General features: G+C 57.3%; 4 protein-coding genes across 7 annotated transcripts; 3 read left to right on the top strand and 1 right to left on the bottom strand.

Moving 5' to 3' along the window:
- Nucleotides 1-1,335: 1,335 nt before the first annotated feature.
- On the top strand, nucleotides 1,336-2,385 carry SCGB1C1 (secretoglobin family 1C member 1; the record flags this gene model as incomplete). The annotated part of the gene is made up of 3 exons (XM_080719261.1): nucleotides 1,336-1,390; nucleotides 1,837-2,036; nucleotides 2,353-2,385. The coding sequence occupies 3 exons, from the start codon at nucleotides 1,336-1,338 to the stop codon at nucleotides 2,383-2,385; spliced, it is 288 nt and encodes a 95-aa protein (XP_080575387.1).
- A 1,733-nt stretch (nucleotides 2,386-4,118) lies between these two features.
- On the top strand, nucleotides 4,119-6,563 carry CIMAP1A (ciliary microtubule associated protein 1A; the record flags this gene model as incomplete). Of its 2 annotated transcripts, XM_080693399.1 has the most annotated exons (6): nucleotides 4,119-4,227; nucleotides 4,376-4,576; nucleotides 5,228-5,329; nucleotides 5,454-5,575; nucleotides 6,019-6,159; nucleotides 6,474-6,563. In XM_080693399.1, 6 exons carry the CDS (start codon nucleotides 4,119-4,121, stop codon nucleotides 6,561-6,563), a joined length of 765 nt encoding a protein of 254 aa, XP_080549525.1. The 2 variants fall into 2 exon arrangements, with proteins under 2 accessions (XP_080549525.1, XP_080549526.1); XM_080693400.1 differs by lacking the exon at nucleotides 6,019-6,159.
- Nucleotides 6,564-10,451: 3,888 nt separating this feature from the next.
- Nucleotides 10,452-12,234, bottom strand: BET1L (Bet1 golgi vesicular membrane trafficking protein like; the record flags this gene model as incomplete). Its single annotated transcript, XM_080716992.1, has 4 exons — nucleotides 10,452-10,619; nucleotides 10,759-10,815; nucleotides 11,094-11,185; nucleotides 12,216-12,234. The coding sequence occupies 4 exons, from the start codon at nucleotides 12,232-12,234 to the stop codon at nucleotides 10,452-10,454; spliced, it is 336 nt and encodes a 111-aa protein (XP_080573118.1).
- Nucleotides 12,235-13,755: 1,521 nt separating this feature from the next.
- Nucleotides 13,756-18,372, top strand: RIC8A (RIC8 guanine nucleotide exchange factor A; the record flags this gene model as incomplete). 3 transcript variants are annotated; one of them, XM_080700964.1, is made up of 10 exons in its annotated part: nucleotides 13,756-13,839; nucleotides 14,131-14,178; nucleotides 14,265-14,855; nucleotides 15,220-15,311; nucleotides 15,815-15,965; nucleotides 16,749-16,844; nucleotides 16,932-17,076; nucleotides 17,153-17,297; nucleotides 17,593-17,712; nucleotides 18,252-18,372. In XM_080700964.1, the coding sequence occupies 10 exons, from the start codon at nucleotides 13,756-13,758 to the stop codon at nucleotides 18,370-18,372; spliced, it is 1,593 nt and encodes a 530-aa protein (XP_080557090.1). The 3 variants fall into 3 exon arrangements, with proteins under 3 accessions (XP_080557090.1, XP_080557091.1, XP_080557089.1); XM_080700965.1 differs by having other exon boundaries at nucleotides 16,749-16,848; nucleotides 16,921-17,076; XM_080700963.1 differs by having other exon boundaries at nucleotides 14,119-14,178.
- Nucleotides 18,373-19,863: the final 1,491 nt, after the last annotated feature.

The raw sequence follows: 19,863 nt of genomic DNA, 5'->3' as shown, positions 1-19,863 counted from the left end.
GAAGCAGTGCCTGAAGCACTTGGAGGATTTGTGTACAGGAGGCCCAAGGCCAGGGCATGAGGACAGTGGTGTCACCAAGAGCAAGGCTGGAGGACTAAGCAGAGACAGGCTGTGTGGAGGGCCCCAGAGTAGAGGCCCTGGGGGCAGCAGGGAGTGGCGTGTGCTGCAAAGGGGCCACCCAGTCAGTACCCAGTGGAGGACACTGGGGAGGAGGGATAAATGGTGGCCACAGTCTCCCGTAGAGCCAGCTCTGCGTGTTGGAATCTTTGGGCTCCCTAGGAAGCTACACCAGGTGAGGGTGGACCTTTCCAGGCAACCCCCATAGCAGTGTGGGCTGCTCTGCCTTGAGCACATCACCCATGAAGTTCTGTTACAGATGACCTCATCACACGCTTATTTCTCTTATATTTTTATTATATAAGTAGGCTATGTCATCTATGGATTTACTGCATGCTAGTAAGGGGGTTAGAGAAGATTTGTTATGAACAGGGTCTGTGTGGGCCAGAGCCACTGATATGGGTGGTGCTGGAGGGTCTACACTGGCTAAAGATGCTCAGGGCAAGGTGAGGCACGTGAAGGGTGGGGTGACAAGGGACATCACAGTGACCGGCCCAGACCAGGACATCGTGGGGTCTGCTTGATGGGGGGGAGTGGAATTACATGCTGAAAGAGGGACCTCCAGGGGCTGGGCAGGCAGTGTTCCTGCAGGGGACCATCGGCCACCAGGTGGCAGCAGGGTCAGGAGGAGAGGGGCTGGGCCTTAGTGGGCAGGCCTGGCCGGCAGTCTGCTCAGATGACTGCTCTGGGACGGTTTCCTCGGCTCCCTGGGTCCAGCACTCCTCCACTGGCTTGGCCACACCATCACATGTGGCCCTTCTTCGTCTCCTGTGACCAGGCCTGATAAGTAGCCTCTCAGAGCCTCCCAGGCCACCTTCCTGGCCCCTGGATTCTGTCACCTACTTCAGGTCTCCTGTGGCCCTGGGTCCTCACCCCAAAAGCTCCAACCCATCTTCACAGGCCAAGTCCTCTCCAGCCCACCATCTGCAGCCCCAGGCCAAGCATACTGCTGGCCTCCTCACTAACCAGCACACAGGGCCACCCACCTGCACTCACCCACTCAGGCCTCAATCCCACACCCCTCAGCTGGTCTGCCAACAGCCCTTCTGGCAGCCCCAGCTTGGTGCTGGCCTGCACCTGGTGGGGGGTGAGGACATGCCCTGCCCAGGCACTTCTGCCAGGTCCTGATGGACAAGTCTGGCCCGCCCCTGGGCCAGGTGCCACCTGCTAAGGCATAAAAGCCTGGGAGCCACCAAGGCAGCTCGGGAGACTGTCACCATGAAGAGGAGCAGCACCCTCCTGCTGGCAGCCCTTACCCTGTCCTGCGTCTACAGTGAGTCTGGGCTATACTTCCAGCACATGGAGGGGGTGAGGGGACTTGGGAAGCTAAAACCCCAGCATCGGGGCCCTCACAGTAGAGAGCCTGCCTCCATCACAGACCCCCATAGAAGTGCACAGATCCTGCCGATCCCAGGCCCCAATAGCCCCACCCAACCCCAACCAACCGCAGCCAGCCCCAGCACCACCCCCAGCCCCAATGTCACCTTCCCCAACCCAATCTAACCTGACTCTGACCCCTGGGCCCTAGCTCAGTCCAGTCTCACGTCAGGGCAGGAAATGGCCCATATCAGGGCTAGACTTGCCTTCCCTGGTGATGCCAGGAACCTGCAGTGGAGGTAGGTGTGATGGGGATCTGGGGCAGGTGGGGAGTATCCGGGGAGGGCAAGAGACAGGAGCCGGCTGGGTAGGTCATCCTGGCATCTCTCCCTTGCAACCCAGGGCTGGCCACAGGGGATGACACTGAAGACTTTTTCATGGACTTCCTGCAAACCCTGCTGGTGGGAACCCCAGAGGAGCTCTACGAGGGGCCTCTGAGCAAGTACAATGTCAACCAGGATGCCAAGGCTGCCCTGACAGAGCTCAAGTCCTGCATCGACGGCCTGGAGCCCATGCACAAGGCCGAGCTCGTCAAGCTGCTGGTATGGGACCAGAACACCCATTCTCTAGCACCCGCAGTCCTCCGAGCCCACCCCGAACTGCCTCAGGCACACCACTGGGTGTGTCAGCTGAGGCACACCCAGACCACCTTGCCCTCAGAGGAGCCCCCACTACACTTGCACATACATGCACACACTCAAGGTCACATACAACACACCTGCACACACCTCCTGGCTGCGAGGAGGGGGAGGGCAGCGCTGTGCCTGAGCCCCTCTCCCTCAGAGCTGGGCCACAGGGAGCCGTGACTCTCAGGGCATGGTCACCAGCTCTTCCAGTCCACGCACATCTCCCTTCCAGGTGCAAGTGCTGGGCAGTGAGGATGATGCTTAAATGGACCTCAGACAGACTTCCCAGCCACTGGACAGCCACATGGGTGGCCGAACCCTGCCCCACTGCTGCTCCCCACCAGTAATTCACCTCAAGCCATAAATCAATAAAACCTCCTGCAACTCAGGTGCTGGCTCCTATTTCTCCCCTCACAGATGCACAAAAAGTCATATCAGGAGTCCACTGGGGGCCCAATCACATGCACAGATGCAGATGTGCAGGGTTTTGTGCGAGAGGGGCACATACCTGAACAGGACTGCACCCAGAGGGATACTTGGGAGAGAGCGGCAGGGGCTGACACCACATAGGCAGGGTGGAGCACAGGATGCAGGAGGCAGCCATGTGCACAGGGAAGGCACCCAAGAGGGAGCTCAAAAAGAGAGTGCATCCAGGCTGGCTAGGGAAGGTCAGGTCCCAGTCCCTGCTGGCTCACTCTGTGTCCCAGCTGGTGGCTCAGGATGGCTGCCGTGTGCGCCCCCAAGTCACCTGAGCCTGGAGAAGCCCCACAAGAAAGTGTACCTGCTCCAGAGGACACCCAGGATGGGCTTGACCAGCAGGGGCACCGAAGGGCCAGGGTTTGAGGAAACCAGCCTGGAGAGCTTGTATACTGACTGGTTCCTGCCTACAACCAACCTGCAACCTGCCCTCAGCCTGGCCTGTACTCAGCTTCCCAGTGGCAAGAAACTTTCTGTACTGTTTCCCCAGCTCAGCTCAATAGGACTCCAGCGAGGGCCAGACTGAGCAGGTTCACTGGGCCACCTGCCTGCTCCTCCCCATGCACCTCCATCCCAGCCGCCAGGAGTGTCAAGCCTGGCCAGAGTGTTGCCTGGCAGGGGTGGAGTCTCTGAGAAGGGTGGTCCTTAGAGAGGGTCAGGCCTGGTGAGAATTAGGGAGCCTCTGGTGAGGGTAGGGCCCTGGCCAGGCAGGGTTCCCTGGGTAGGATGGGGCTTGTTTCAGGTGGGGTCCCTGGAAAAGATCAGGGTGGGAAGAGTGGGACTGATGGGGGTGGGGCCTCTGTGAGGGCGGGGCCCTGGCCAGGGCGGGGTTCCTGGTGAGGAGCCCTGGGCAAAGGCCATTGTCTCAATCACAAAGGCTATGATCTAGAACTCCTCATCCCACAGAGCCACAGTCCAGAGCTCAGACTGGGACCCTTCCCCAATTCTTAAAGACCCCAGGGAGAGAGGGAGGCCTTTCTCCCCATGCTTCTTTTCTGGGATTTACCTGGCACAGAGGCCAGGGGGACAGGACCACCTGTGAGGAGGGTGGGTCACAGGTTGCTCTGAGCCTGCTCCTGCAGAGAAGAGGTGAGTCCTCTGAGCAGACCCCTCCCCGTGGGGCACAGCCTGAGCCCAGAAACTGACCCCCTTGCCCAGCAGCATCGTGCTCCCGCTCCATCATGAGTCTCACTTGGAGTTCTCTGGGCAGGAGGCACCTGCCCAGCCTCCCTTGGAGCCAAGAGGGGGTCAGTCAAGGACCAGAGTGGACTGCTCCTCTGGGCCTGCACTGCAGGGCCCGACACCCCTCGTCTTGGAGCTGGTGAGGAGCCACGCTCAGTACACCAAGCAGAGAGCTCCTACTGCCCCTGACCCTTGAGACATACCATACGCAACTGCTGCCTGTAGTACTGCCCCTTCTTAGTATCAGCAGGATCGGAGACAGGAATGTGGGGGCCAAGATGAGACGGGCCAGGGCCTCCCAGCACCTAGCCACCCTCTTATCCACAGACAGAGCCAGCCATGACGGAGGAGGTGTGGGTGGGCACCTGGAGGCCCCATCGGCCCCGAGGGCCCATCATGGCCCTGTACAGCAGCCCCGGACCCAAGTACCTGATCCCACCTACCACAGGTAAGAGCCGGGATAGGGACAGAGGAGAAGCCAGGCCGAGGGTGGAGGGGGGTCTGGGTGGGCTCAGGTGGGTTCAGCTCAACCCCTGCCTCCCAGTGTGGAGAAGGGGCATGTAGCTCCAGGTTGCTCAGAAACTCTTTGCCCACAGGCTTCATGAAGCACACACCCACCAAGCTGCGTGCACCAGCTTATAGCTTCCGTGGGGCCCCCATGCTCCTGGCAGAGAACTGCTCCCCAGGGCCCCGCTACAGTGTGAACCCCAAGGTACTGAGGACTGGCAAGGACCTCGGCCCTGCCTATTCCATTCTGGGGCGCTACCACACCAAGACCATGCTGACCCCCGGCCCGGGTGAGTGACCCCCTCAGGCTCCCAGGCTGGGCAGTGGGGCCATCCCTGCTCTACTGGGAGGCCGCTGCACATCCGGTATGTCGAGGCAGGGAGGGGTGCAAGTGGGCTCTGCTGGCTCAGTTCCTTCTGATCCCACCCACCTGGGATCTTTCTGCCTAGAGCCTATGACCTCCAGTCCTGTTTTGACCTGGATGGAGAGAGAGAGAGAGAGAGAGAGAGGAGAGAGAGAGAGAGAGAGAGAGTGTGTGTGTGTGTGTGTGTGTGTGTGTGTTGCTGGGGATTGAACCCAGGGGTATTCTACTTCTGAACTACACCCTAGACCCTTTTTCTTACTTTTCTCTTAATTTTAATTTTTGTTTTGAAACAGGGTCTTGCTATGTTGCTGAGGCTGTCCTCAAACCTGTGATCCTCTGTCTCAGCCTCCCAAGTACTGGGATTAGAGGCATGCACCAACATGCTCGGCTTGACCTAGAATCTTGAGGTCAAGCCCACATCAGACCCTACATCCCCTGCTTAAAAACAGGGCCTTGTGTGCCACAAGGCCCTGAGTCAGTGTTTCCACCTGGGCACCCATGCTGGTACAGCCTCCTTGAGTGCCCAAGCTGGAGGGTATCTGCAGCCTTGTTCCTGTACCCCCTCCACTGCCCCCAGGTGACTACTTTCCAGAGAAATCTACCAAGCATGTGTTTGACTCAGCACCCAGCCACTCCATCTCTGCCCGAACCAAGACCTTCCGAGTGGACAGCACTCCAGGTATACCACAGCCTGGTGGCAAATCATCTGGCTGGCTGGAGCCGGGTTGCTGCAGGGGTGGATGAGGAGAGCCCACAGGCTGGATTTTGGGGTGCAAAGAGCCTGAGGCCCTCTCTGCCCGCAGGCCCTGCCGCATACATGCTGCCTGTGGTGATGGGGCCACACACGGTGGGCAAGGTCTCCCAGCCCTCCTTCTCCATCAAGGGCCGCAGCAAGCTGGGCAGCTTCAGTGATGACCTGCACAAGGCAAGGGTCACCCCAGCTGAGGGCAGAACATGGACCCCGTGAACTCTCTGGCCCCTCTCCTCAAACCCAGGACCCCAGTCCAACACTGCTCTGCTGAGGTCCCTCAACACCCTTTGCCCTTGGCGCCTGTGGGGCTACACTTAGTGGTGGTGAGGGCCCAGAGCCCCAACACAGGAGATGGTAACAGTGCTGAGGACAGAGAAGGGGTTGATGGAGTAGTGCCATCAAGGAAGGGGTGTGCCCAGGACTAGTACCCACCGGTAATGTCACTGCCAGTGAGACTGAAGAAATGGGAGAGGTGTTCCCTGGGGAGTGGGGTGTCATGCCTATAGCTGACAGACAGCTCAGAGCTGGCCCTGGTGACTCGGGGCCTGAAACCTTCCTCTGTACTCTGGGGCCACATGCCCTGGGCAGGCAGAGCCTGAGTCCCCCTCTCCTCCCAGACCCCAGGTCCTGCAGCATACCGCCAGACTGATGTACAGGTGACCAAGTTCAAGGCTCCACAGTACACCATGGCTGCCCGGGTGGAGCCACCAGGAGACAAGACCCTCAAGCCAGGACCCGGAGCCCACAGCCCAGAGAAGGTCCAGGATGGTCAACCTGGGGGGTTGGATGGCCTGGGGGACACAGCACGCAGTGGGCAGGGAGAGACTCTGCACATTCCAGGCACTCCTCCCAAAAGGCAATCCTTCGGGTACAAGGAATTGGAGCCCCACTCTTCTCCCCAGCTGGCTGGCTCTGCATCCCCAGACACTGTGGCAGCTAATGCTGCTGTGGGCTGTGTTGAGACTCAACAGTGTGGCCGCCAAACCTGGCCATCTCAGTCCTGGGTTCGTGAGGGATAGCAGCCTAGTCCCAGCCAGGGCCAAGCACCCACCTCCCAACCTCTTCTCCCCAGGTGACGCTGACCAAGCCCTGTGCCCCCATCGTCACCTTCGGCATCAGACACTCTGACTATATGACACCCCTAGTGGTTGACGTGGAATAGCCCCCACCCTTGCCACCCCACACCAGCCTGGGCACATCACATTCCCAGGAGAGCTTCACTGGCTCACAGTGAGCTGGAGTTCCCTCCACCTGGGCCGCGGAGGGCCTGGACCTGCAGAGCTGAGCATGTGTTTGGATAGTTGTGACAAGTTATATTTTTCTATGTTACCTTCCCATTTGCTAGTCTTATTTCCTGCTGTGTCCAAATTATTTAATAAATCATGGATTCCTTTTTTTTTTTTTTTTTTTTTTGCAGTACTGGAGATGGAACCCAGGGGCATTCTACCTCTGAGGTATACCCCCAGCCCAGTTTTTTACTCTTTATTTTGAAACAGGGTCTCACTGAGTTGCAAAGGGCCTCACTGAGTAGCTGAGGCTGTTCGCAAACTGTGATCCTCCTGTCTCAGGCTTCCAAATGCTGGGATTACAATTGTGCGCCACCACGCCCGGCTGGATTTCACTTCTTAAGGGTGTGTCTTGGGAAAGGACCAAGCTGAGCCTCACAGGGTGTCAGTGCCAACCCACATGGGGTCCCAGTCTGTGTCCCAGGCCTGGGGTCTTCACAGAAAGCCTCAGATCCCTGCTCTACTTGCGATCCCCTCCCACAAGCTCCTGACCCTCCCTCTGAGCGCCAGGGTTTGAGTCCCACCTCTTGAACCTGGACTGCCCTGAGTAATGGTGTATGGCAAATGTGATGTGGCCTGCACATCTTGGGAAGGAGCTCAACACACACAAGGCTTAGACAGCCCTGACCTCAAATGTGAAGGGCTAGGGGAGGAGAGGGGCAGATCTCTTGAGGCCAGCAGGGCAGCACAGGCAGCCACACCCTCAGCATTACCTCAGACTGTGACCAGGGTAAAACTGAGAAGTGATGAACTATTATTGTGATGATTCTGCTCTGGTCTTAGGGACTGAACCCAGGCATGATCTACCTTCAAGCTATGCCCCAGCCATTTTTATTATTTTGAAATAGGGTCTCACTAAGCTACTGAGTCTGGCCTCAAATCCGCAATCCTACCTCAGCCTCTCAGGTACTGGGATTACAGGTGTGTGGTGTCTGGTTTATCGTGATTTTAAGTGACCGAATCTCAGGACTGTTAAACATCGACCGCTAGTACAAGGCCATGGCAGGAAAGCTGGCATCTTAGCTGAGCTTCAGGAGGGGATCTGCAGAGGCTCCAGGAGCCCCAGTCCAGGCTTCAGGGAGCAGGCTCTAGACCTAACTCCAGCTTTGGGGGTCAGTGGAGGGCAGGTGGCCCCATGCCACACACCTGTGGGACCATCACTTGCACCAGCACAAGGCACAGCTCGGGTGCTAACCTCCCCTCTGCAGTGGCCACCCACACAGGCCCATGCCAGGCACTTCACGTATCCCCTCAGGCCTTAAGAGGTACTGTGGTCCATCTCCCAACAGAAGTAGCTGAAAGTCCAGCAGAAAAGGGGCACACAGCGGAAAGTGATGGGTCTGCTCTCAGGCTGGTCCTAAGCATCCAATATAAGGGGGGATATTTGGGGAAAGGTGAGGGAGAGTCTATTTCAGGGCTCACAGCTGGTCCATGGTTGAGGCAAGCTCAAAAAGATCCCCTCAAGTCAAGTATGGTAACACACCCGAGTCCCAGTACTTGGGGAGGCTGAGAGAAGCTCAAGATCAGCCTCCGCAACTTGAAAACTCACAGCAACGTACAAGACCATTTCAAAGCAAAGAAAATAACAAGGGCTGGGAGTATAGCTCAGAGGTGGAATGTCCCCGACTTCAAACTCCAATACCACCCACACACAGGGCTCTCTCAGACCTTAAGAAATGAAGACGACAAAGAATATGTGATTCCTTCTTCGTGATGCTATTTATTCTACATTTTTATTGTTGAAATGTCCTTGAGCTGCGGAAAGCCTGGCAGCTTGTCCTCAACACACTTCACATTGGGCCACTGCTTTCTTTTTTGTTGTTGTTGTTTATTGGTGCTGGAGACTGAGTCGGAGAACCCAAATGACCCCAGGGTCAGGTGCCAGCTGCATTGGGCTGAGCTGCAGGACTCAGGTTAGGCCCTCAGACACTAGTCTAACCCAGTGTTAGTAGTGCTGCTGCCTCACTTTGTGGGATTCACAGAACACAAAGAGCAGAATGAGGAACAAAAAAGCCAACTGGAAAGAACAACTCAGACCCAGAAATGGCTGGGAGGGCGGCGGAGAGCTGTGGAGAGGGAATGGAACAGCTGGCGGTCTCAAAAGCACTTCTCCTAGGGAAGGTCACTGTGAGATGCACCAGCAAGACCAGCTGGCACTGGCCTTGGCAATGTGTCCTGGGGCCTGGTTTGGCTCCCACAGCCCAGCCACGTTCTCATGAAGTAGAAGTCAGAAGCATGTGGCCCAGAAGATGGGGATGCACAGCTGGAATGTGGATGTGACTTTGGTAGTGCCTGCAGTAGCCAGATGGGGACCCAATACAGACAGCTGCTACCACCTTCAGTGACAAGCAGAGGGATGAGCCCAAGCCATGGTGCACCAAGACACTAGGAGGTGACGTGACAGCCTGGGAAAGATGCCCAAAGAGGAAGCAGAAGCTAGACCAGCACAGCTGGGAGAGCGTCAGGAAACAGCAAAGCCACAGAGAAGGGGCAGCAGAGAAGAGGGCCTGCACTGGACAGGGAGGGATCAAAGCAGAAGCCCTGCTTCCTCCAGAAGTCTCTGAGGCCCAGCCCAGTGCAATGGAAGGGCCAGGAGATAAGAAAAGGGACAGGCTGAATGTGTGTGAAGGCAGGCCTGCTAGATGAAGGGGAAGAGGAGGGTGCCCATGGCTGGAGGCAACGGACACTGGAGGCCAGGCCATCTCTGATCTGTGTCAAATCTGGAGTTCAAAGCAAGTGGTTCTGGTTAGACAGGCCTCTTAGTGTGGCACTATCAGTGGGTGAACAGGGAGCCAAGAGTCCTGGGGAAAGGAAATAACAACAAGGAGGCAGGTCGGAATGATGTCAGAAAAGGGCACAGAACTGTAGAGTACATTCCTAAAAGATATTTCTGATGTAAATGCAACAGCATCAGACTCTCAGAAGTTGCTGGCCCTGCCAGCTCCATGACTCAGTTTGTGTGAACACAGGGCTGGTCAAGTGAGCAGTACCAGGGAGGGAAAGGTACTGCAGACCAGAGGGCAGTCTACAGAGGTAGGAGGCAAGGAGAGTGGCTCAGAGCATCCCCCCATCCACCCAGTAAGGTTGTGGGAACAGGGCAGGGCATGGTGAAGGGGCAGCACACCCTCTCTCACCAGGTGGCCTGCAGCCCTACAAGGAGGGCCTTGCAGGAAGGACCTCCCCAAGGATCTCCGTGACTTGAAGGGCCACTAGGACCTGTTTCTGGATCTGCTCTGGGGATATGTCTTTGGCACTGGGGAGATGTTGAACCTAGAGGACATGCGTTTCTGATCCTGGAACCCAGGACACTAGCCCAGTTCCTCCAACCCAGGTGTGATTACTCAGCAACCACAGTCCCTGACCTTCTGCTACATCCAGGACCTAAAGGACACAGGTCTTACAACAAGGACTCTTGGCTCGTACTGGTCCATCTCTGCTCAGCAGCGTTGGCCAGAAGTAACTACTATATCCAGATTGAGGACTCTTGGTATCCAGAGGTAACTACCAGATCCAGACTCAGGACTGGCTGTCTCTAGCACCCAGGAGTGGGGACAGGGACTGGGTCTTGGTTTCCCAGAGGGAAAGGGTCCCTTTCATACCTAGGACCAGGCAACATGAGTTCACTGGGTCAGAGGCAGCCACAATCCCTAACACACAGGAAGAAGATTCCTGACCCACGATGGTGATTTCAAAGGGGTATTTTAAAAATTAAGTCCTCAGGAGCCCAGGATACCAGGTGAGGCTTGCCCTTGGCTCCCACTTGTTCACGTCCTTGCCCTCGACAAGAGGTAGGAGAGGATGAAGAAGACCATGATCAGGCCCATGGCCATACCACACAGAAGCTTCCGGTTGTCTCGCCCAGACCGTGCCATCGTGGAAAAGCGCTTCACACTCCCTGTGAGCAGGCCGGTTACACTTGTGAAATCTGAGTCCTGGGGAAGGGAGCCAGCAGGATCACACAGGGGTGGTACCTTGGCCACCCACCCGCACCAGCACTGAAGGACAGAGATCGCAGGGCCCACGATGTGGAGGCAGAGCTGACTGTGACCCGTGCATATTGCAGGCCCTTACCATGCCGTCCAGGTATCGGTTCTGGTCTTCTGCGTCCCTATCGATGTCCAGGGCCAACTGGTCAGAGCACAGAGAAGGCAGGTTCAGACCGAGTCAGACACAGAACAAGGCACTCACTCTCCCGTCAAGACCAGCAAGACCCCATCCACATCTCTGCTAGACACAGTTTCAGTAGCAGAAGGTCTAGACATCACCTCGAGTCTCAGGTGACCACAGCCACAGACAGATGGGACAAGGAGGGAACTGATGGAGACCTCTCTGAGTTCTCTACCGACCCTGAGCTCTGCCCTCCAAGGCACCAGGTAGAAATGAAAGGAGAAAGGGTTACCACTGACCGATTTAAGCCTGGTAACTTTGGAGGCCAGGCCATCAGCCATCCGTTTGTTCTCCCGGTCTAGAATCTCTTCCACAGCGCCGGGACTCTGAGCTGTAAGAAAAGAGAGAGGCTGAGGAGTTGTGTTCACCCATGAGTGTGACCCCTGATCCTTCTCATTCCAACTGAGTCTGGACTAGTCAAACATCTAGGGAGTCTGGGGTGGCTTGTATCTGCTGAGCAAGTCCCTAATCCATGTTTCAGCATGTTGTGCAGCACCTGCTAAGAGACATATGTTCTGAATGCATGACCAGGCAGGTGCCCCCAAAGTGCTCAGGCCAACCAGCCCCTCTGACATTATGACAGAATCTGGACCAAGTCCAGCAATGCTAGAAAAACAATACTTACCTGCAGGGACATCATCACCAAATAAGGAGGTAGAACCTGTTCTCAGAGAGAAAAAAAACAAAAAACAGTAAACTCTGGTAGGGACACAGAAAAGATAGGAGCCCCCACGAAGGTGGTAGGAAGGCCCTGCAGAGGTGACCTGGAATCTGGCCCAGAAGAGATGACAGTAACCATGCCAGGACATCAGGAGGGCCATCACTGTGAAGGAAATGATGGAAGCTCCCTAACCCTCCAAGGGGAACCTCAGGTGGGTCTCCCTTACATCCCGCACATGACAAGGCCTGAAGAAACCTGCCTGCGACAGGTTAGGCCAGCTGATGCAGAATTTTTAACACACTAGGTGGGTGTGTGCGGCCTCCCCTCCAACAGCACAAATTTCCACTGCCCAACGCGTGAGAAGAACCAACCTCGATATGACAAAGGGGTGAGTCCGCAGCCCTGAGACACTGGCATGCTCAGCCCACAAAAGAAAGGCCGCCGGCGTCCAGGAGACTACTTCGCATTCATTAGTCCCTTTAATGACACAACCGCCCCGGAATCAGCGTCCCCCGAGGGGCCAGCTTCTCGTGGGGGCTGGCACGGTCAGGTCTCCTCCAAGCTCCACTCCACTGCCGCCACACAAGGAGCCGGCTGCGCAGTCCAGGACGCAGCGGGCCACGCGCAGTCCTCCGGCCGAGGGAGGCCGGCGGCTGGCCCCCGGCCCTGCTAGCGCCCCATCTCGCCCTCTCGTACTTACCCCGAGTCCAGTCCGCCATCTCGACCGGCGGAGCCGGGGCAGTAGCCACAGAGACCACCGGTGCCGCGGACGTGGCTCTAGCACCCGGAAGCTGCCGCCGCCACCTCCAGACCGCCACGCCCCCTGCCTCATTTCCGGCCAGGGAGGATGCTGAGCGGAAGCGGAAATGACGTCACTCGCCCGGGTAAACAGGGGTTCCTCCCGCTCCGGGACCGCGGTGGTCTGCAGTGCCCAGCTGTGTTGGCTGCTGGCTCCCTCCGGCCACGAGCTTTCGGGCGGGAGCCGATGCCGGTGCTGCCCGGGCGGACGGGGCCTGGTGTTCTAGGGCTGACCAGCCAGGCGGAGGCCGGAGCAGGGGTGCGGGAGCTGGTGCGACCTGGGCAGAAGCCAGCCGCCCCTGTGAAGCGGAGGACTTGTATAACATGCACATGGGGGGAACTGCTGGAAAAGTGAAACGTGACGGGTGCAGGGCCGTGACGGCCTTGGGCTGCGCACTTGCGAGGGCTCGCAGAGTAGGGTTATCGAGTGTTACCGTCTGTAATCCCAGTACTCGGGAGACCAGGACAGGCAACTCGCGGTTCGAGGACAGCCTCGGAATCGTGGCAAGACTGTCAGCAACCTAGCAAGAACTTGTTTCCGAACAAAAAGTTGAAAAGTGGGTGTAGCTCGCAGGTAGACTGCCCCTAGATTCAATCCCCACTACCAAAAAAAAGTGGATGGGCATATGGGTCACCGCAGCTGTGTCGTTTAGTCATCAGGGCAACCCAGTGAGATGCGCACTTTGTGTGTTAGGGTATTCGTGATCAAACCCGGGGTGGTAGGCAGTGAAACAGAGTCTCCCTAAATTGCCAAGCTGGCCTCGAACCTGCGGTCTCCGCCGCCCAGTACCGGGGTGCCCAGCACTTTAATCATCCGTGCTTCTGAGAGGGGAAGCACGTCCAGGCCGGTGTGCTGGGTACGCCCACTGCCCGCAGCCAGGTTTCACCTTCACCCCGCTCCCCTCCGCTCCCCGCCTTCTCGCGGCCCGCAGGTCTGTCCGGAGTGGCCTCCTCCAGATCTCTCCCTGGACAGCTCCCTGCTGTCCGGCTCCTGAACTGGCCTGCTCCAGCCTTCGCAGGCAGCTCTTTTAAGCTAATCGTTATGCTGCGAGCGCCTCGCGTCGTCCTCCCTGCTTTTCTCAGCCTCCCCCTCTGGCACGTAAGCGCCGAGGCAGGGCTGCCGTCCACCCGCGACGCCCCAGACGCCTGTCCAGCCACGCGGAGGGCGCAGTCGCGGCCTCGCTCTGCCCGCGCTGCGCGGCAGCAGGGGCCGGGGCTGCGCCGACGGCCTCCTCCTCGGGGCCGGGCCTCTGCAGGGGACCGCGTCGACCCGAGCCGGCCACCTCGGCTGGCCAGCCGGTGCCGCGTCCCGGCGTGCCCCGCGCGCCCGCGTCCCGGCGTGCCCCGCGCGCCGCCGCCGAGCTTCCGGGTTGGGGTGGGGCTGAGGGGCTGGGCGTTGCGCGTCTTCCCGGCTGGAGACTTCGTGCTGGTTCCGCGGGGCCATGGAGCCCCGGGCGGTGGCGGACGCCCTGGAGACGGGGGAGGAAGACGTGACTACGGAAGCTCTCCGCGCCTACAACCGGGAGGTGAGCGGCCGCTGGGGACCGAGGCGGCGCCTAGAAGGGCCCCTGAGTGCGCCCGGGCGCGGTCGGCCGAAGTGTGGGAGCGCGGCGGGGGCTCTCAGAGTGTTGGGAGCGCAGCGCCGGGTGGGGACCGGGCCTGGGGTGCTCCCTTTGGCGCGCCAGCTTGTGGACGGCGAGTGTAGACCCGCTTTGGGGAGGGTGGCTGCTGCCCAGAGCTGGCAGCAGACAGGCTGCCCCACTCGTGGCACAGATCATACCTGCTTGGGGACGTGAGCTCACCAGGTCTCTTTGCAGCACTCGCAGAATTTCACCTTTGATGATGCCCAACAGAAGGACCGGAAGGTAGGTGCCTGCCCAAGGGGAAACCGGGCGGGGAAGGGCTGCCCAGGAAGAGGGCCCGGTGGAGCTGCTGTTCTCCCTGCCCACAGAGAGTAGCAGAGTCGTTGGCGTCCGCCCTGGAACAGGGCTTGCCACCTTCACATCGTGGCATCTGGCTGCAGACCGTCCGTATCCTGTCCCGGGACCGCAGCTGCCTGGACCCGTTCACCAGCCGCCAGAGCCTGCATGCACTGGCCTGCTATGCTGGCATCTCCGCCTCCGAGGAGGCCACCCCAGAATCCCCGGACATGGAAGTCATACTGGAGTCCCTCAAGTGCCTGTGCAACCTCGTGCTCAGCAGCCCCGCTGCGCAGATGCTGGCAGCCGAGGCACATCTGGTGGTGCGGCTTGCGGAGCGTGTGGGGCTCTACCGGAAGAGGAGCTTCCCGCACGACGTCCAATTCTTTGACTTGCGGCTCCTGTTCCTGCTCACAGCACTCCGCACCGATGTGCGACAGCAGCTGTTTCAGGAGCTGGGTGGTGTGCGTCTGCTGACTGACACGCTGGAGCTTACTTTAGGGGTGACTCCTGAAGAGAGCCCACCTGATTTCCTTCCTCCACAAGAGACTGAGCGGGCTATGGAGATCCTCAAAGTGCTATTCAACATCACCTTTGACTCCATCAAGAGGGAAGTGGATGAGGTGAGTGATAGCCCCAACCCATGAGTGGGCGTCAGCTCATTCCTGGGACATCCCAGGAGATGACTCTTCCAGCAAGGAACTCAAGGAAGGCTGCAGAGAGAGGTAGGGTCCAGCAGGAGGGCTTCATGGTACATGAAAAGTCCACAGTGTTCTACACCCTGAGGACATGTGAGGCCAAAGCACAGCATGATCTTATCCCAAAGGTGCACTAGTGTCTTAACCTGGGATGAGCACTTAGAAGCACACGCGGATGTGTTGGTGTGCAGTCAAGGAGGCCCAGTAGTCAGTGCCACACCATCCTGGAGTGCAGCAGCAGGGATGAATGGCCTCCTGTTCACAGGAACCTCTTTTTGTCTTTGGTCAGGATGACACTGCGCTTTACCGGTATCTGGGAACTCTTCTGCGGCACTGTGTGATGGTTGCTGCTGCTGGAGACCGCACAGAGGAGTTCCATGGGTGAGAGCAGGGCCTGGCCTGCTGGGAGGGCCGTGCTTGGACATCTAGATGCTGGTCCCTATCCCTGGCTGTGTACCAGAACCGCCGGGGAGCCTGACTCCACCTTAGAGTCTGACTTGCTTAGGGAGCAACTGGACATCAACATATTTCCAGAGGGTCTCAGGTGCTTCTGGTGGGGAGCTAGGACAAGAGCCATGAGTTTAGGAGCAGGGCCATAGGTAGTGGCAGTGGTTGGCATGGTATGACATTGTAGTCCCTTGTCCTGTTCTTGGTGAATTGTGCCTGGGCTGGTCTGGTTTTTCAAAGACCATGCTACTTTGTCCCAGACAGGTTGGGACAGGCAGGGTTCTTCAGGGACCACTGCTTCTCAGGAGGGACCCACACACGTACCACAGTGGGCATACCCTTGAGATGAGGCCCTGCCCTTGGCACCAGTCCCAGTGCCCAGATGCTCTGTGCTGGGTGGTTAGCCCTGTCAAGACCTGTTCTTCATCTGTCCCCAGCCATGCAGTGAACCTCCTGGGGAATTTGCCTCTCAAGTGTCTGGATGTCCTCCTCACTCTGGAGCTGCATGAAGGCTCCTTGGAGTTCATGGGCGTGAACATGGATGTTATTGGTGTCCTCCTGGCCTTCCTAGAGAAGCGTTTGCACCAGGTAGGCAGAGGACCTGCTGTGTAGTGTCCCTTGCTTTTCTGCACAGCTGTGGTCACTGCTTCTGGCAAGTGGAGGCCACTTTGGTGGTCCAGTCAGGCTGGTAGCCAGACAACCAGATCTTCCTCTCTGAGAGGCACACAGACACCCTATGTGCTTAAGGCTTCATTTCTGCTGATTTCTGTAAGGAGACAAGTTCCTCAGGGACTAGCAAAATGCTTGTTATCTTTTAGGTCTCTTTGTGGGTCCTTTCTGAGTGGTCTTGAGAAGCCCACGGTCCCTGCTTGTGACTCTCAGATTCCAGGTGTCCCTGTGCGCAATCTGCCTTGGTGACAAGCATCAGCTGTCCCTCACCATCTTCAGGAGACTTACAGAGGCCTTTAGCCTTGGGACAGCTAAACAACTAGAGCCCTAAGCTCCCACCAGAGCTTTTAGATATTCCACAAACCTACCACTATCTGTAATGAGATTCGTAGATCTCTAAGGAATTCCCATCTCCTGGGAAAGGGTGTTCCATGTATATGAGAGCAGGTTGAGCTGGTGTTGGGCCCCTGCCTATAGCCACCTGTCCCTGTGATCCTACTGTCTCAGCCTCCCAAGTACTGGGATTACAAACGTGCACCACCACGCCCAGCTTCCATCCCTTTCAAAGTTCAGATGCTAGCACCAGTTTCTGGCACTCAGCCAACTTTTTGTATGGGGCCTTATCTCAAGTCCCTGCTGCCAGGACAATGGGGCATGTGCAGCCTCCTTCCCCCACCTGCCCAGTAACCGGCTTCTCTGCAGACCCACAGGCTGAAGGAGAGCGTGGCCCCAGTGCTGAGTGTGCTGACGGAGTGTGCCCGCATGCACCGTCCAGTCAGGAAGTTCCTGAAAGCCCAGGTGCGTGGCAGAAGAGCCCATGCTCCTGGGTGGCAGGGCTGGGCCCTGGCTACTCCAAACCCCAGCTGAGGCCCAGCTGCTTCGCAGGTGCTGCCTCCTCTGCGGGATGTGAGGACTCGGCCTGAGGTGGGGGAATTACTTCGGAACAAGCTTGTCCGCCTCATGACACACCTGGACACAGACGTGAAGAGGGTGGCTGCGGAGTTCCTCTTTGTCCTGTGTTCTGAGAGCGGTGAGTAGGGGAGCTTGAGTCACAGGCCCACCCTCCCCTGCCACGTTTACACACTGACCTCTGTCCTGGCCCTCAGTGCCCCGGTTCATCAAGTACACAGGCTACGGGAACGCTGCCGGCCTCTTGGCTGCTAGGGGCCTCATGGCAGGGGGCCGGCCCGAGGGCCAGTACTCAGAAGATGAGGACACGGACACGGAAGAATACAAGGAGGCCAAGGCCAGGTGTGTGCCCCCAGTCCCCGCTCCTTGCCCACAGAGACCCCTTGGTGAGTGGTGTAGGATGAGGGACGGGGAAGACCCTCATGAGTCAGCTGCCTGTTCCACGTGGTATGTGTCCTGATACCCTGTTGAGACTCGGGGACAGGACTGGCTGTCCAGGGCAGGAGCATGGCTTTCTTGTCAGTCCAGGCTTGAGCAGGAAGATGGGGAGTCTACCCTTGGGCCCCTCTCCCATGTAGCCCCTCTTGTCCTAAAGATTCACTAACAGGGTCCCCTTTCTCCCTCCCCCGGGAAGCAGCATTAACCCAGTGACCGGGCGGGTGGAGGAGAAGCCACCCAACCCCATGGAGGGCATGACGGAAGAGCAGAAGGAGCACGAGGCCATGAAGTTGGTGAACATGTTTGACAAGCTCTCCAGGTATGTTGAGAGGAAGGGCTGCAGCTGCAGGGAAGAATAGTCCCACATCCCATATTGTGAGCCCCAGAAAGCAGGGTCAGGAGGCTTGGGACCCTGCAAGTCTGCATCACTGATGTTTAAAATACCCCAAGACAGCTGGGCATGGTGGCGCATACTTGTAATCCCAGCACTTGGGAGGCTGAGACAGGAGGATCGCACAGGTTCGAAGCCAGCTCTCAGCAACTTAATGAGACCCTGTTTCCAAATAAAATATAAAATAGGTCTGGGAGTATAGCCCGGAGATAGAAAAGCCCCTGGGTTCCACCCCCAGTACCACAAAATAAAATAACCCCCCCAAGTCAGTTAGGGAAAGATCGAATCATACCCATACAGACAGCGAAAGTTGAGGCCAAGAAAGCAGGGGGGCCGCCTGATGTCTCAAAGCCATCGGATAGCAGTTACTCCTTGGGCCAAGTAAGACAAGGCTCGCCCAGGCCTCCCGAGTATCAGCCTAGAACACCATGCCCCTTCTCCAGCCCAGCTGTACCTTTCCCCTGCAGGCACAGAGTCATCCAGCCCATGGGGATGAGTCCCCGGGGTCACCTCACATCCCTGCAAGATGCCGTGTGTGAGACCTTGGAGGGGCAGCTCTCTTCTGATGCCGACTCGGACCCCGACTGAAGATGGCCGCTTTTGCTCCCCCTTCAGAACCGGTGCTGCTTCCAGAGCCGTCCTTGGGGCCGCAGCCTGGGGAAGCCACGACCCTTGTCTAGTATGGAGACCTTTTCTCTACCCAAGTTTTGTTTGTGATTTGCCTCTGGTCCAATTTCTTGTCTTTAGGACTGCAGTGGTCTAGTCCTGTTGTAACCCTAGGAACTCAGCTTTGACTTCCACAGATGAAACCTTTCTTTGGCATGTGTCAGGAGTGTGCAGAGGCTGTGGCAGAGGGAAGGGCCCACCGGCACCTTAGAGCATGCATGAGGGAGGTTGGGGCAGAGCAGGAGCCCAGCACAGGCACATCTGAGGTTGGTGGTGTGGCCAGAGCCAGTGGGAGGCATGTGTTGCACTGCACAGGGGAGAAGTCAGCTGGAAACGTAACTGTCAGAAACACTGAGCACCAGGGTCTGCTGTGCCATCTCTATCCCCACTGAGCACAGGGCTTGTGATCTCTTCCTTCTCTTCAATCCTGGCTCAGACATGCACTGTGGTTCTCACACACCCGAGCTCTCACTGGTTATGACAACCGAATCTCAATCCTAGCTACTGGCTTAGACAATACATACTTGTGTGGAGGAGAGAACTTGTGATTCGAGGTTTCTGAGAGCCATGGAGACATCCTTGAATAGGTGTTTGGGGTAGACTATGTGAATGTATGTCAGATATCAAAGGGACATTGAGTAGAAATAGAAGCTACTTTTGTCCTGTTCTGAATTAAACACTTCTTTACATCACCACCTGTCTTTTGTTTTAAGGATCAAGGTTACTGGGACTCCTTCCATGGACTCTTGGTCAGTTAAGTTTGTCAGCTGCAGCCCAGGGCAGGTGGGAGGGACAATGAAGGAGGGGTTGCGCCATTTTCAGGATGAGTCCTGGCCTTGCCAAGAGGGGGACACCCATGTACCTTGAGGTCTGCCCTCCAGTCATGCCAACATTTGCTGTCCCTTTGAGGAAGCAAAAAAAAAAAAAAAAGGATTCTTTTTTTTATACTAAAATGTATTTCATGCAGGAAATAAACAGACTTTCTTTAATTAAAAATACCCCACCTGCAGACACCGACATGCCAAAGACTGGTTATTGGATGTACCCAGATGCCTTCCAGATGGCCTGGGCACAGCAAAAGCAGATCAGGTCTGGGCTTCCGGTTCTGTCTACAAGAGGATCGCCATCAGAAGAAAGTATTTTGCATTAAGAGGTGGATGTGGCAAACAGGCCAGGAAGCTCCTGTGCAACCCTGCCCATCAGAAGTTCTGGTGGCAGCCTCTGTCCACTCTTCCTTGAGTCATGTATCCTGGTTTGGCCAAAGCTTTAAACCTGCCCAGGCTGTCTTCAGGCATGAGGTCTAACTAGAAATGAGATGTGGGTCTTTCCTATGTAATTATTTCTCATGTGTGAGGCAACCATCTAGGCCCTTCTATCTGTCCCGTCCATCCAGCTGGAACAGAGAAGAGGGGA

Source organism: Muscardinus avellanarius, assembly GCF_963383645.1.
Source record: "Muscardinus avellanarius genome assembly, chromosome: 1".
Lineage (NCBI taxonomy): Eukaryota > Metazoa > Chordata > Mammalia > Rodentia > Gliridae > Muscardinus > Muscardinus avellanarius.
This window is presented reverse-complemented; position numbering and strand designations above follow the sequence as displayed.